We start from the raw sequence: 17,682 nt of genomic DNA, 5'->3' as shown, positions 1-17,682 counted from the left end.
TAAGAAGCCTGTAGATGTTGTTTACATTGATTTTCAAAAAGCTTTCGATAAAGTACCGCATGTTGCTCTACTTAGCAAATTAGCTGATATAGGAATAGGAGGGAAAACTTTCATTTGGGTAAAAAACTGGCTGACCGGAAGGAAACAAAGGGTAGTTGTGGGTAGAATTGGAGTGAGGTTTTAAGTGGGGTTCCTCAAGGATCAGTGTTAGGGCCTGTTTTGTTCATTGTTTTTATGAACGATATTCACAAAAATATTTCTGGGAACATGAATTGTTTTGCTGATGATGTCAAAGTTATGGGGACTGTAGAAAATGAACAAGCAAAACAGCTGCAAGAGGATCTAGATCATATTACGGAGTGGGCTGATAAATGGGGTATGGCTGTTAATGTTGGGAAATGTCAAGTGCTACATTTAGGGCATGGAAATAAGTGCACAAGTTATTATTTGCAAGGTTCAGTCATTAGTCAGGCAGACAAAGTTACTGATCTGGGGGTCTTAATAAGTCAGGATTTAAAGTTTAGCCAACAATGCAGTATTGCTAGTAACAAGGCCAATAAGATGCTTGGGTTTATCAATAGATCTATTTCAAACAAATCTAAAGAAGTTCTTCTGCCCTTATATAGAAGTTTGGTAAGACCTCATTTGGAGTATGCTGTTCAGTTTTGGTCTCCTTATCTTAAGAAAGACATTAATGTATTGGAAAGGGTTCAAAGGTGAGCTACAAGGCTAATAAATGGACTTTCTCATTTAGACTACGATTCCAGGCTTAGAAGGCTAAAAATGTACAATCTTGAGCAAAGGAGAGACCGAGGGGATATGATTCAGTTGTTAAAATTTATTAAAATGAAAGATGTTACGGGGCTAAAGTTTAGCACTGAAAACAGGACAAGGGGTCATTGTTTTAAGCTATTTAAATCTCAGGCTAACATGGATGTTAGGAAAAATTATTATTTTAGCAGGGTAGTGGAACCTTGGAACAGTTTACCGGAAGAGGTGGTAATGAGCAAGGGAGTAGGTAGTTTTAAGAGGGCCATTGATCTTCATTGGGGATTGTAAATTGACTAGGACCAGTCTAGCTGGGCCCAGAACCTGTTGCTGGTCGTCACTTTTGTATTTGTATTTGATAATATAATTTGCATATAGATCAAAAAACATTTAATACTTTTTGCACACACACAAAAAAAAAAAAAAAATCTTACAAAATTATCTCAATGATATCAATTAGGGGAGTCATTAGAGGGGATATTATATTTGTATCTATTAGGGCTGGGCAATGTAGGAATTTCTACATTGTGATGCATGGCAACCTAACATCACAATGTAAGATTTTTCGTTTTTTTTAAGAGCTTTACTTATAACTGCTCGCTTAAATTTTACATAAAATCTTCGAGATGAAAAAATATAAATTATGCCTACTACTACAAACAGATTCAATCAGCAAAAAATTGTCAATAAAAAAAACAGCATTGGTGCAAAAAGATGTGAGCTCATGGAAACAGTCTGATCAGCTTGCATTTAAAAAGGGGTTTCTTGAAACACCAAAATACATGTGATTGAGATACCCTATTTTTTTCATTAAAAAAATCAATTTTTCCAGAAAAAAAAAACTGGAGAAAAAAATGTTTTTTTAATGGTTTTTCTCCACCATTTCAAAATTTCCGGAAATCTTACATCTCTAATTTTAACTAAAATTCAGATTTTTGAGGCAGATGAAAGAAACCAGAAGGTAGAAGTTTTTCATGATATGAAAAACTGTTCTCAAAATGCATGGCAAATGTTATAAATGCTAATTTAACACTACTACTAAGTTGAACTGCCTTAGAATGAGCAAGCAAAGAACCAAGATTGCTTCTTTTAACAGAATGCTCAATGGAATTCATAAAAACTCTTGTATTTACTTTGTTTTTAAAATTACTGTACAATTAGAGCCAAGGTGGACCCCTAGTCAACTATGTCGGCAGGTCCCTCCCACTCCCAAAAAAAAAAAGAAAAAGAAAAGGGGAAAATGAAGATGAAAGGGGGAAAAGAAAGGGGGGGGAGAAAAAATCAAAACTACTTAGTAGAAAACGATTAACTCTATTTTAAGCGCCACAACAGTAAGTACCAAAAGAGTAAATTTTACTTAATCTTTACGTCCTTTCTTATTCAGAGTCCCCCTTCCCTCTTTTTTTCTTTCTTCCCTTTTTTTACTTCTTTTTTTGTGTGTGTGTCAGTGTGACCTGGTTCCCCCAAGGCTCGGGCCTGTAGTTTCTGACTATGCTGACATGGCCTCTTGTCAGGCCTGCAAAGCACCCTGCAGACAGGATGGATATGCAAAACATTTAACAGCTCATTTAGAATTTTACAGGAAATAAATCTTTCGCTAAACAATCTTTTAAACAATGTATCTTCCTAAACAAATTTTGAAAACTGATAACAGCTACTAAAAATAGTATATGAAATTTTCCATTAAAAACATACCAAGTCCAATGCTGCTGCCAGAAGAGGAGGATCAGGTATAGTTCCTGGTAAACAGGCTTCCATTAAAAAAGACAGTCGCTGCATCCCTTCTTTCACAGCAGTCATATTGACAAGTTTACTCTCTTTTGCAACAAGAAATTCTCCTTCTTTAAGACCATGATCAAAATCACAGGAGTTACGCCGACTTATGTCTACAACATACCACATACATTAAAAAAAATTAAGGTCTCAAATTTAAAAAAAAAGAGAAAAAATGAGTTTAAATAATTAAATGCATCACTCATAAAAAATGTTACATATAACTATGTTCTCTACATTCTTTCAGGAACATTTACTAACCTAGAGGTTCTTCAAAACTGCCATGCTTATTTTTGCTGCGCCCAAAACCTATTTTATTTAAATGATCCTCCATACGTTTTTTTGCCCTTGAAAGGGTGACGCTGACATGGCTGGATGATTTGTGGGACAATCGCGGTGTACGGCTGATGATGCTAGCTCCTCTGGATAATTTTTCTGGCAAAGAATAACCTTCCAAAAGGGCAGAAGGAAAGCTTCCATCATCTTCTCCAAAAGAAAGATCACCTTGTCTCATTTTGTCACCACGTTTCAACCAACTAGCTAAAATTCAAGAAAAAAAACAAGCATTACAAACAGGCAATAAATATTTTAAAAGCACTGTGTACTAAAGAAGCTTAACATTCTTGGCTTGGAAACAAACTCACAAGAGCATGAATAAACTGCATGAAAAATGCAAGGAAAATACCATTATTTTCCATGACTTCATACATGAAAAGTAATGTCAAACTATATTTTCAAAATATTTTTTCAATCAATGTTGAGTGGTTTTTGTTTAACAACAAAACATTTGCTTTTGTTGCTAGAAACTATCCACAAAGCAAAAATTTGCTGGTGAATTAAAAACATGTGCTTACAAAACAAAACCTGAACATAGTCAATCATGATTCCTGATTCTTTAGTCCTGCCAAATTATAAAGCATTTTGGTTATAAAAATAAGAGTAACAAATAAATACAAAAGACTGCTACAGAAAACTGATGAAGATGGAAACAGGTCCAAATGTTAAAACTTTAATTTGTAGTAGCTAAATGAACAAAATTATGAAAATATATATAAGTTGACAGATTCTTACAAACAAGAAGTAAATTTCACTTTTACCAAGAAAAACTATTTAAAAAATGAATGAAATTTAAAATTTACTCCTCTGAAATCCATAGCAGAAACTGCACAACATTGCAGCAAGTGCTTCAAGCTTTCAGATAAAATATACCAACTTAGAAAAAAAGTGCAAAAAGAAAACCAAAGACTTAGAAATTTACATTTTATGTGCATACCAGGTAAAAATCATGTTTAAAAATTCAAATTTTGCTTAAGAACTAAAAATTTTAACGGCAGTAACTAAAGCTAAGCTCTGCACTGTTTAAGTTGCAGATGAATTTTTGCTTCAGAAACTGATGTTACAGACTGACACGGGAAATTTTGCTTAAGGGACCTGAAGAACCTTTCACTTAGTTAAGTTCAAAACATCAGAGGCTGCAGTAATGAAATTGAAGATTTTGATTCATTATGAATTATAGGGCTTGTAATTCTATATATTGCTCGTTTGGAAGAAGAGTGCCACAATACGAAGAAATGAAATTTTAGAGGAGGAGTGTTTGAAGTTGAACTCTTCAGACAATTTGCATTAAGAAAACTAAGTTTGTTGTGCTCTCCAGCGGTTAATATTTAACAAAAAATCCATCATTATTTTCCAAAGAAGATAACATCATTTGAAGGCCATTAAGCAAAAAAGAAAGAAAATTAAAAATTTCCTATTGGGCACTCTTCTTCCAAACGAGCGATACGTTAAAAAATTCTGAGGTTTCAGAAATATTCTAATTTTTTTTAATTCAACCTCAACCACAGCATACTGCAACCAATCTTCAGATAAACACATGATAGATTCATAGAAGTAACCTTTAAACAATCATTATTTTTATTTTAAAGTAAAGATTAGAAACAAAAATTAGTACCAATTTGGAATCGACTCCCTTTATGTTTAGGTGTGGGTTGCAAAGACAGATTTTCATCATCTGAAACACTAAGCCTTGGAGTAACTGCCTTATCAAATCGTGAAATAGGTGGAGCAACTTGACCAGGTGCAGGACTGGGACATGATATAATATCATCTCTGTCTTCCACAATGCTCTTTAAACATAAAAGAGAATAACCAAGAAGAAAATCGATTATTTATTTTTTCTGAAAATGCAACAATTGTGTAATAAATAAAACTTTAAATATTTTACACAGGGTTCATACTCTATTTGGATGAAAAAACTCCATGACTTTTCCAAGACTTTTTCATGACTTTATAAAAATTTTCATGACCTTGTTACATGAAGAAATTAGTACAATTTAATACCACGCATGCCTATTTTTTTGGAAATGAGCATCAGCAAAACTTTTACGTGAATGCCACTACCTCATTGAAGCACTTACTTGTGATTGAAAAGATATCAGTGATCACCAAAAAAACTAAGCTATTCTTATTCGTCTTCATCACATAAATTTAAGTAAAAATACTTTGGACAATAATGATGTTTATTGTCCAACATTGTTTTTTTTTTTTTTTTTGTAAACAGCACAATGATAATGAATGGGACAAAGGTTGAATGACTCATTAATAAGTTTTAATAAATTTGCTTCAAAAGTTTCCTTTTAGTTTCAACAAGGCATTTAATCATCCACATAACTCAACAGTATTTTGGTTCTTTAAAGTAAAGCCACATTCTATAGTAAATTAATGTTTCTAAGTCAGATATTTATTTTTAAAAAACATTCAGTTGTGAATAAATCTTCTGATTTAAATGTACTTTTATTTGCACATATTTAAATGCATACTAATTAATAGATATTAATGTTTCTAAGCCAGATATTTATTTAAAAAAAAAACTCAGTAGTGAATAAATCTTCTGATTTAAACGTACTTTTATTTGCACATATTCAAATGCATACTAATTAATAGGTTTAAAAATTCTAGAACATAGTTTTTGATTCCTGACATTGAGTTTCGCGGGACGTATGTTGGGCACTACTGTTTGGGTCATTCCATACAGATTCAACGGATGAGTTCGCTCAACCATTTTTATTTTTTTGAAACTCATATCCCAAAATGATGTATATGAATGATGTTTAAAACCACTTTTATTTTTTCTCTAACCTTAACCCTTGATTTTTCAGGGGTCATCAAAAGTGATTTTTGCAGTCAAAAATGGGAGTTTTAGACCTTTTCATTTTGGCCAAAATCTATTTGAATTACATTTATGGCAGTTAATTTTACGCTTTGATGTTAAAGTGCATAAGATGATAGTCTCACATGCTGAGTTACGTGCGTGTAACTTAATAATTAAAATAATGGCAACAGGTTAAAGTTCAAGGTCAAATGTAAAATTTTTGCTCATTTCAAAGGGTCATAACTCGCTTAGGGGACGAAAACACAAAATGAAATATGGCAAAAACTAATCACTGGAGTCACACTAATGAGAAAATATAGCTGTAATTGTGTGTTTGTTTACCCTTTACAAATTACAGCCCCTCAAAGATCAGAAAATTGAGAAAAATGACATTTTTAGACCCCTGTAAACAAAAAGGGGATGGAATTAAAAATGAAATTTCTTGGCCAATTGAATATTCTATTCAAGTACTATACATTTTATATATATTGTTTTGTGTATTTGGTTTGTAAAAAAGATACAGGTCTTTGAAATTGAGCAATTTCGATAGTTAATTTATGCACTAAAACAGAAATAAAAAGTGTGAAAACTTCATTGCACTTTCTTAAATGGCCTATATAATATATTATACTGAAAAAACATATTTTAAGTATAAAAAACTATTTTAATTTGATAACTTAGAAATATTTGGACATGAATGAGTAGTTCATACTTGATTGACAGCTTAAGTAGTTAATTTATAGACTATCTACACACACAAATTTTCAATACACACAATTATATGCTCTGTACATTAACATATATAAATTGCCTTAAACATATGCAAACTTGTTTGAGTGTAGTTTTGAAAAAATGAACTCACTTAGTAGTCCTATAGTTGTAATGGTGACTCAAGTATATGGCGTTTTAAAATGCTTTACCAAGGCACATTCATAATTTGATACTTCGAAAATGTACTAGGAGCAAGACAATGACAGGGGTTCTAAATTTAGTGACCAACACAAGCTATGTAATAACTTTTTTGACAATAATGGGCATTTTCCTTTGATAGTCTTTTTAGTAACACACTATTCTTCATACCTATTGCTAGGGGACAATAATTTTAGTGATAATATTTAAATACGGTGGCATAAAGCAGTGATTAAATGTTGTATTGGGAATTTTATTTGCAGAGTCAAACCTTTCTTGCAGCATTTTTTCAGCTAGTTTAATGTACTGAATGCTCACAAGGATACATGCAATGGTTAGTAGCAAAAATGCAGAAGGTATACCTACATTTCTTTAGGAATTAAAATGTGACTTCTAGTAGTTCTTTGCAAGCTAGTCTTAGTAGTATCAATTCTTTTTACGGTTCTTCTGATTCTGTTACAATGTCCACTACCGTGTGATATTGCATAGAAATGCCATTCAGCTCTCAATTTGACATCCGTTTTGTGATTACATAAATTAAGAAAGTTCTTTCTATTTTTGTTGTGTACTCGAGTAAAGTATTTCAGTACGCCACACGCTGTGTCACCACCAGAACTATAGTACTACTGTGTGAGTTAATTTTCTTCTCAAAACTACACTAAAGCAAGAAATGAAAAACTCACCTTTTTTTTTTTCCTTTCAACTATGTAGATAATGCTTTTGCACGTGTTTAGGCAAGTTACATAAGTTAATGTACAGAGCGTATGTTTGTATGTATTGAAAATTTGTGTGTGTAGATAGTCTATAAATTAACTACTTAAGCTGTCAATCATGTATGAACTACTCATTTATGTCCAAATATTTCTAAGTTATCAAATTAAAATAGTTTTTTTTATACTTAAAATATGTTTTTTCAGTATAATATATTATATAGGCCATTTAAGAAAGTGCAATGAAGTTTTCACACTTTTTATTTCTGTTTTAGTGCGTAAATTAACTAGCAAAATTTCTCAATTTCAAAGACCTGTATCTTTTTTACAAACCAAATACACAAAACAATATATATAACATGTATAGTACTTGAATGGAATATTCAATTGACCAAGAAATTTCATTTTTATTTCCATCCCCTTTTGGTTTACAGGGGTCTAAAAATGTCATTTTTCTCAATTTTATGATCTTTGAGGGGCTGTAATTTGTAAAGGGTAAACAAACACACAATTACAGCTATATTTTCTCATTAGTGTGACTCCAGTGATTAGTTTTTGCCATATTTCATTTTGCGTTTCCGTCCCCTATGCGAGTTACGACCCTTTTAAATGAGCAAAAATTTTACATTTGATCTTGAACTTTAACCTGTTGCCATTATTTTAATTATTAAGTTACACCCACGTAACTCAGCATGTGAGACTACCATCTTATGCACTTTAACATCAAAGCATAAAATTAACTGCCATAAATGTAATTCAAATAGATTTTGGCCAAAATGCAAAGGTCTAAAAGTCCCATTTTTGACTGCAAAAATTACTTTTGATGACCCCTGAAAAATCAAGGGTTAAGGTTAGAGAAAAACTAAAAGTGGTTTTAAACATCATTCATATGCATCTTTTTGGGATATGAGTTTCAAAAAAATTAAAAATGGTCGAGTGAACTCATCCGTTGAACCTGTATGGAATGACCCGTTTAAGAGTATTAGAATTCCCTTATTTCTGAATGCTATCGCCTGACTAAAGATCTTTATTTTCTAAAACCTTTAACAAATTAAGATAAAATCTGATAAATTTAAAAATAAAGTTTTTACGAGTGATGGAAACGAACTCGGATGCAATCAAATTGCAGTTTTGAGTGGGTGTGGCAAAAATCAAGAATGTGCAAGTTCGCTACTACAGAATAAAAAATGTAAGAAGTGTTGAAAATAATGGTAAATTCAAAATGAGTGATGTGCAAGCAATAAAATTACATTGCAAAAAAAAGAGACGAGTGGCTGCAACAGAAATGGATGCAATGAGATTTCAAAATTCAGATTTGTTTTTGGGATCATTCAATTTTTCAGTTTTAATAGCTTTTATGTGCAATACTGTTAAATCACTCAAGATTTTTAATGCTCTTTTAGACACAATTACTTTCTCTTTGCCCAGGACATTTTCCCATGACCTTAAATAAATTTGGATGACTTTAAATGAAAATTTAAATTTTCCATGATTTTTCCAGGTTTGAAATTTGCTTTTTTTTTTCTCCATGACTTTCCAGGATTTCCATGACCCGTACGAACCCTGTTTATAAAACATAAAATTAAAATACTTCATGGCTTTTGAAAGAGAAAAAAAAATATGAAGAGAATCATAGATAACATCAAATACATCTTCATTCTTTTATAGCGGTAATCAATAAATCTTTGAATGTATCACACAAATCAAACTCAATAATCAATGGAAAAAAATATGAATCCTAAAAAATGTTTCGAAAAGAACTAAGAAAATGCTTTTAAGACACCTAAAAAGACCTTCTATAATTACTCTAAATGCACCTCTAGATGATACATTTAAGAGTAAATTTAGAGATGTCCCCGGTAGCAGAAACTGCGAGACGTACGTCGCAGATTTTTCAGCAACCTGCAGACAATTTTATAAAAGAACAAAAAGAAAGAAAAATAAATAAATAAAAGACAAAAAAATAAATACAACTTGGCAAAGATCGTTTAGAGATCGTTTTTTTGCCGGAAAGGCAAAGGATGCTTTCAGCATTTCGGCTAGAAACATAGTCGCCATATTTGGTCATTCACAAGACCGAAGTAGATAAGATGCTTAAGTGCCTAAGTTTTCAAAAACAAAGCAGAATGGGGTCGTTTCCAAAATTTTAAAAGTATTTTTTTTTTCTGAAAGAACATGCTTAAAAATATAAGATCTAACCATTTTTTAAACTATTTGTTTAAGTTTAATATTTTAAAAAAAAATACTTCAATCAGGGTGCTTTTATTGTTTACATTTCTTGCCGATGACATCACAAATGATGAAATGCCATTCTGTGTTGCCCTTCACAGAGCAAAAAATTTAATTTGCATCTTTAGTCACGTGTAATGGCATCGATACGGTTGATAGCAAGCGTAGAGCGCAATTTTAATTCGCTTCTTGATTATCATAATGTGGAAACGCGGTACAAATATGTGCCAAAGAGCATCATTTGTGACGGCATCAAGACCACACTTTGTTTGAAAAATTGGACATTTAAAAAAATTAACTGTTGGGAAAGTAAAAGAATTTTCTGGGTCCATGTTTCTTTTTTTTTTTTTTTGCTTATTCTATCACTTTCAGTGATAAAAGTACTACTTTTGACTGAAGGAAACATCCTCATTAGATGTTTTATTTAACTGCAAACTGATGAAAATAACTTAAAAGCAGCAAATCATTTTTTTTATTTTTATTTTTTAAAGTAATTTTCTTGAGAAATACAAAGTTTTATATTTAAAATTTCACCTTATCCTCATTGCTTTGGACGCAAAAGTGCTAAAAGTTTTTCAACTAAAATGTAATCTCATAAGGATTTTTATTTTTAAATTATTTTTTCGCAACTAATTAAAAAATTTATATCTTAATTTTCGGCGTAGTTGATATGTTTGGTCATTCCCAAGATGTTGGTATGCAAGACACATTAAGTGCCTACGTTTTCATAAACGGAATTGGATGTTTATTGCAATGCAAACTGTTGAAAATTATGCAAAATGTGCCATTTTTTTTTTGGATAATTCTGAATTATTGTCTTATAAAATGCAAAATCTTATCTTAGAATAATATCTTAACTTCATTGCTTTAGAGGCTAATGTGCTAAAAACTGACAATTTCATCTAAATCGTAGTTTTTTAAGGATTTTGAATTTATCCCTACTTTATTGTAACAAATTCAAAAATCTAATTAGAATCACATCTTTTTCACGCAGAGGCCATGTTTGGTCATTCGCAAGATGGAAATAGACGAGATTATTACTTGCCTTTGTTTCCGAAAACAGAATTTGATGTTTACCTCAATACAAACTGTTGAAGATTACATAAAATGTACAATAAATCATGTTTCTTTTTAAATGATTTTCATAAAAAATGAATCATTACCTGTGCAATTGCATTTGTTTTGGAAGCTTTGCTATAAACTAAAACATTTATCGAAAATGCAGTTTCCTGCAACTTCTCATTTATTAATTAATTTATTTATTCATTTTTGAAAAACAAAATCAAAAACCTATTTTAACTTAAATTTTTCACACTTAAATAAATATGTATAATAATAGTAATAAGTATCACACTTGAATAATTGCTTTTCATAGTGCACAGAGTTCTATTTTTTTTATGAAAGTAGTGAAAAAACTGCCCCTCCCCCCCCCCCCTTTTTTATACTTTAAAACTCAGCGACAGTGGTGGCGACTAAGTTTTTCAGATCTAACGGCTACTGGTTACTTGGAAATTTTCTGAGTTTTGACCTTTATTTGTGTATTTTATGAAAACTCAAAATAAAACTGGTAATAATGCTGCAGATTATTTTTAACTGCCCAAAATAGTGTCGCACACTGGCTAGAAAGTTTCTGCTACTGGGGAGATGTCATTCAGTAAATTTAGAAATAGTATTTAGAACTTACAATGCATAATTTATGAGATGAAGTGGGTACTCAAAAAGAATGGAGGATGGGGAATCTTAACTTTTATTTGGTTAAATACTCCTCTAATTTCAACCAAACAGCATGAACTTGCTTTCCACTAAAATTTTAGATAGCAATTTGCTTATTTAGAAACCAAAAACATGCATGAGTTTCTCCTTTTCTTTTTTCATCTGCATCAATCGCACTAACATCTGGTTTTGTCTTGCTGTGTTGTGTTGCAATTTATTACTCTAGCAGAATAAGAAATTTATATTAATATAGAAGAATTTAAATTTTAAAAGAGGTCTATGCTTTTGAAAATTTTTTGCCAGTGTTTTAGTTTTTTTTTTTTTTTTCTTTCTCTTAAGTTAACCTTCTGTATCAAGGGTTCCCAAACTTTTTCGATTTGTGAACCCTTTGAAGAATTAGCATTTTCTCACGGCACCCTATCCTATTTATGTTTTATTATATACATTGATACAATGAACATTTCACGGCACCCCTCGCCTCTACCTGCGGCCCTCACTTTGGGAACCCATTCTATAGAGCCCGCTTTCACACAAAGAGCAATCATCATTAATAAAACTACATCCCAAGTTCATCGTCAAAAATTATCAAATTAGAAAAACTGTTCGTTATATAACACTGCAAAATGTTTTAAAATTATTGGGACTGAAAATTTTATTTGTTGTAATGGAATTCAAGCAATGTAATGAAAATTAAATCTGAACTGAAAATTTACTTCATTGAAACGGATGTTTCGTTGTTTTGGTATTGGTTGTATCGGGATTTTACTATAGTTACACTTACCTAGAGAATAATATTCAGAGAACAACATAAATAACCCAAGTAACAATAAGATTGCCACAGTACTAAAAAATGAAAATTCAAAGACACTTCACCTGTGCACTTGGTGCTTTGCGAACACCTCTTTTTTTGAAAAATGATTTTCTTGTGCTCTTTACATATGCTGATTCATCCACAACAAAGACTGTTGGAGAATAAATTGGATCTCGATAATCTTCGTGGTCAATGGATTTTGTATGTCTGCAAAAGAGTTACAAAATGAAACTAAGACATTTTGATTAATTATAAAAAATGTCAATTAAAAGAATGTACACTGTACAGGGTATTTAAAAAGCATTGCTCTGATGAAAAAAAAAATATTTAAAAAAGACATTCAGGATTCATAGATAATTCTTTTTATATGTTTTGATCTTTATCTTAATTAGTTTTTACCAAAGTCTTAATACACTTCTACATATGCATCTTTCGTAGCTTTAAGAATATCTAGAGGACATTCATTTTCGCGCCAAGTATTTGCATATCTATAGCTACCTAGGATATTGCATGCATTATTCTTCCCAGGGTTCATACTCTATTCAGATGAAAAAATTCCATGACTTTTCCAAGACTTTTTCATGACTTAATAAAAAAAAATTTCAACCTTGTTACACAAAAAGAATAGTACTATTTAATATCAAACTTGCCAATATTCGGAAATGTGAGTAAGCTAAACTTCTACGTGAATGCCACTACTTCATCAAAGCACTTGTTTGTGAATGAAAACAATCAGTGCACACTACAAAAACTAAACTCTTCTTATTTGTCTTCTTTATTTATAAGTTTAAATGCAGTGAATGCAACATAAATGATGCTTAAATGTCTAATTTATTTTTTCATTAAAGGACCGAATGATAATGAATGGGACAAAGGTTGAACGAGTCATTCCTAAGCATCAATGAATTTGCTTTAAAAGTTGCTTTTTAATGTCAACAGTGCATCTAGTCCTGCATGTAACCTGTCAGTATTTTGGTTCTTTAAGGTAAAGCCATTCTTCAATAAATTCATGTTTCCAAAACAGATATTTACAAAAATTCAATTCAGCAGAAAATAAATCTTCTGATTCAAATGTACTTGTTTACTAACTTATATATTTTCAAATGCATATAAATAAATAGGTTTAGAAATTCCAAAACATAGTGCTAGATTCACCACCTTGAACGTAACATATGGCCTCATGGATCAATTTTGCGGGCCGTATGTTGGGCACTACTGTTTTAGAGTATTAGAATTCCCCTATTTATATATTGTATGGCCTCATTGAAGATCTTTATTTTCTAAAACCTAGAACAAACTAAGATAAACTCTGATAAATTTAATAATTAAGTTTTTACGAGTGATTGAAACGTTCTCGGATGCAACTGAATCATGTTTTTTGAGTGGACGTGGCAAAACGCCCACTCAAAAAACGTGGTGAATGGAGAGTGTAAATTCACTACTAGAGAATAGGGTCTGGTGGGGAAAAGTGATCAATGGGGTAAAGTGGTCATAATTCAAATAAATGGCTATAGCTTGGAAATTAATGTTCGAATGAATCTGAAAATTTTATTTTAGGGTAGTGCATTTAGAAACTATATTTTGAATACAAAATTTTACTACTGGCAAAATTTTATTTGGTAAAAAAAAAAAAAAAATATTTTGGTAAATATGAAAATTTTTAAAATCTAAACACCTTTTTTAACTCCCTTGGGAAATTTTGTTTGTTAGAAGTATGAACAGATTGACTGCACAGGAAGCTTCCATGTCTCAAGAACTCTTACTCATTAGCAGTTAGCTGAATCTATTTGAATAATTTGTTAGAACAATTTAAGTCAGATGGGGTAAAGTGGTCATAGTATTAGGCTTAACGAATATTGCTCTTCTAAAGTCACTTGATCTTTAAGTATAAGGCAGATATAAATTAAATATTAATTTCACTTAATATCTATTGTTTTTACAATAAACAAGGTTAAATATACGAGTATAAGCGTATGCATACGCATATACTCGTACAGGCACGTATATATACATATTCACATAAATGCACCAATAAACACGTATTTGGGTATCTGCAAATATTTTTTATCTATACAGATATACATTTGACTATACACGTATATTCCCGCTTATGCTCGTATATATACGAACAATTATATACTCAGGGAGACACGTATATACGCGTACGTACTTGAGTAGGCACTTGCATACAAGCATATGATATACATGTATACACGGCGAGTCTAAATTCTTGGGCAAATTATTAAAAGGTGTTAGACGGGAGGAAAAGAAGAAAGTATCATAAGAAACATGGAATCAACTCAAGGCTGACGCGCTACATGCACGCAAAGCCAGAAACTGATGGATGCAAAACAGGTCACAAATTTATTACACAAAGACAATTTTACACATTTTAGGTTTTAAGAAAGTTTTAAAGTTATTGATGAAATTTGCGACCGGCAGCCGTAATACATGCATCGCAATCACTCTGTTGCAATTACGAGACTTTTGAAAAACTTTCACCAGTCCCTGCGACTTTGTTGCGATGCGTGTATTAGAGCTACTACAGGCAGTAACTTTTAACAACTGATCTAAATATTTCTTAAAAACTAAAATGTCGGGTAAAATCATCTTTGTGTAACAAATTTGAGACCTGTTTTGCTAACATCAGTTTCTGACCTTTTGTGCATGTAGCGCGTCAGCGACCATAAGTTCCTTTTGAGTCTTTACTTCTTATCCTCCCCTTTCACACCACTTAGATTTTGCAAAAGATCTTGGATTCATTCTGTAAGCATACTTGTATATTAGCGGATATACGTGGATACATGTACTGGTGTATGCAACTATATACGTCTAACAGGTATATAATCGTGTTTACACGTAAACATACGTATATACTCGTGCTTCCATATATATTTGCGTGAGTAGATACGTTCAAACACGCACTGGAAATATCCACGAATTAACTCATGTATACCCGCATAAGTATGTAAGTATACTTATATTTGTATATATACTCAGGTATGCACGCATATACTCGAGATACAAGTGCAAAACACGCATATGACTGTAGGTAATCACGTATATATGCTTATATACTCATGTATACACATATATATTTGAGTAGGCATGTGCATGCAACTGATGTATACATTTATCTATTCATAGATGAACATGTTTACTCATGTCTACACGACACGTATACTCATATATACCCGTATATACTCGTACATATACTTGTAACTATAAAAATAACCGAAATATACAAAAATTAGGGTTATTTGTAAGGGTTTTGCAGTTTTTTTAAAACTATGACTACTTTACCCCATGCTATGACCACTTCCCCCATCCCATGGGGTAAAGTGGTCATAAATACAAAGGGAAATGAAAGTGTTATAAAACACCTTGAATCAATATTTTTTTTCCTGAAATGCAACGTACCGTGTTCTTTAATAACGCAATGTAAAATAACAACAAAAAAAGTTGAAGTATTTAAAGAATTTATTGTATTTATTATTCACCTAAGTTGAAAACCTACAATTTTATGACCACTTTACCCCACCAGACCCTATAAAATATAAGTAGTGTTGAAAATAATGATAAGTTCAAAACTAGTGATATCTAAGCAGTAAAATCACATTGCAAAAGAAGAAGGGCGACTGCTACAGTAGTGGATGCAATGGGATTTCAAAATTCAGATTTGTTTTAGGGATCATTCAATTTTCAAGTTATAACTGCTTATATATGCAATGCTGTTAAACCCTTCGGGATTTCTAATGCTCTTTAAGCTACTGTTACTTTCTCTTTGTCCAGGACATTTTTCCATGGACTTTAAAAAAATGTCCATGACTTTTGAAGAAAATATTCATTTTCCATGACTTTTCCAGATCTGAAAAAAAAATTTTTTTTTTCCATGACTTTCCAGGATTTTCATGACCTGTACGAACCCTGTCTTCCCTTTAATGCATCAATATTAGGTTGTTTCTGGGCTGATGTTGCAAACACTTTTTTTTGCAACACCGACTTGAAAAAGTTTCTTTGATAGATGCCTATTTCAACTTCTGATGTCAGATCTACTTATATCTTTTTGGCATGGTCAATATACTGTCCCTTAGGAGGAAAAAAAAAACTTTGCAAGATAAAGACTAAAATTCAAAAAATAAAAAGAATTATGTATAAATCTGAAAAGGTTTTTTAGCAAGTAATATTTATCAGTATATGAGATTCCTAAATACCCAGTACTTTTAAAACTCTCAAATTAGTCAAACTAATGGGTCACTCAACTCTAAAGTCAAGCTTGGAGAGATTCCTATTGCTAATAAGGCTGCAAATTCCATACAGATTGGGCCTAAGCAATTATTGCAGGCTATTAATTTGTTACACATTTTGTAATGTTGTGCTGCAAAGTTATTGCTGTTACTTAAAAGAAACATTGAGGAATTTACTTTCAAAACGTATTATATCCACTTTTGAAAAAAAAAACATTTCAATTCATTTCCAGAATCTCTAGTATAAGCCCTATAGACCTATGAATTTCTTTCTTCTCAAAGTGGTTTATATATACTGTTAAAAAAATGTGCAAACATTGGTTTTACCACCTAAACAGTGTATATCCATCCCCTTATTTCTCGCCAGGTTTCTTACAACAAAGTGGAACTTATCCCTTATTGGCCGGTATCCACTCATTCACTTTCATATCAAAAAGGCACATATCCAAATTTGAATTTGTCTCTTCTAATTCAAAAGTAGTTCACAAATAAAATAGCGGAGCGAAGAACTGGCTGAGCATTTCCCATCAAGCATGATGCCTGTCCATATTAAGAGATCCCAGCACTTTGTGCAAGTCTGTTATCAGTTAGGCACGCGCGACCTCAAATTGTGATTACTTAATTAATATTAAATAATTGATATTATTAAATTGTGATAAAAATTGTGATCTATTAATACCTATATACATCACTGTTATTTGAATCAGCTTGGGTGGTTTCATTGTTCATACATAACAATGAAACCACCCAAATCATCAAAGGTCCTTTTTCTTTTTGAAATGTTCAGTGAAAAGAATAAAGTAAGTAGGAATAAAGTAGAGTGAAAAAAAAAAATAATAGTAAAAATTTTTTTAATATTTTGTTTCAATTTTAAAGTATATTTATGAAGAAAATGCATGTTTTTTTTTTTTTTTTTTTTTTTTGCAGAAGGGATGATATCCACTGTTTTACACCTAAAAGAAATATATCCAAAATAAAATTGGCAATTTAGGTCTGATAAAGTTGTGGAAAATTCGAAAGTCTAACAGTTACTGTTTGTGCGTAAAATGTTTTTTTCGTTTTCACAAAAAATGTATAAAACTGGATATAATCTGTTTTGAAAGTAAACTAGAAAATGCATATTTTTTTGCAAAAGGGATGATATACATTGTTTCACACCAAAAAGGAATATATCCGAAATAAAATTGGCAATTTAGGTCTGAAAAAATTCAGGAAAAATTTCTAGACTTATGCCAATAGTCACTTGTTATTCAACAAAACATTGTGAAAAATTCGAAATTCTAACAGTTAGTGTTTATTAGGGTGCGTCTTATAATGCACTTTTTGAAAAAATTTCTAATTTTTTATGGGGCACCCCTTTAATTGCTTCCT

General features: G+C 31.4%; 1 protein-coding gene across 1 annotated transcript in view; it reads right to left on the bottom strand.

The window, feature by feature from the left end:
- The window catches only part of LOC129235191 (protein unc-80 homolog), a 151,876-nt gene that overhangs the window by 94,698 nt on the left and 39,496 nt on the right, over positions 1 to 17,682 (bottom strand). The window contains exons 17-20 of the mRNA XM_054868885.1: positions 12,127 to 12,271; positions 4,493 to 4,667; positions 2,803 to 3,081; positions 2,464 to 2,654 (exon numbers count right to left, since the gene is read on the bottom strand). Coding sequence (XP_054724860.1) covers positions 2,464 to 2,654; positions 2,803 to 3,081; positions 4,493 to 4,667; positions 12,127 to 12,271 — 790 coding nt within the window. The remainder of the gene's footprint in view (positions 1 to 2,463; positions 2,655 to 2,802; positions 3,082 to 4,492; positions 4,668 to 12,126; positions 12,272 to 17,682) is intronic.

This window comes from Uloborus diversus, chromosome 2, assembly GCF_026930045.1.
Source record: "Uloborus diversus isolate 005 chromosome 2, Udiv.v.3.1, whole genome shotgun sequence".
NCBI lineage: Eukaryota > Metazoa > Arthropoda > Arachnida > Araneae > Uloboridae > Uloborus > Uloborus diversus.
Note: the sequence above shows the minus strand (reverse complement) of the source record. Positions and strands in the feature narration are given on the sequence as shown.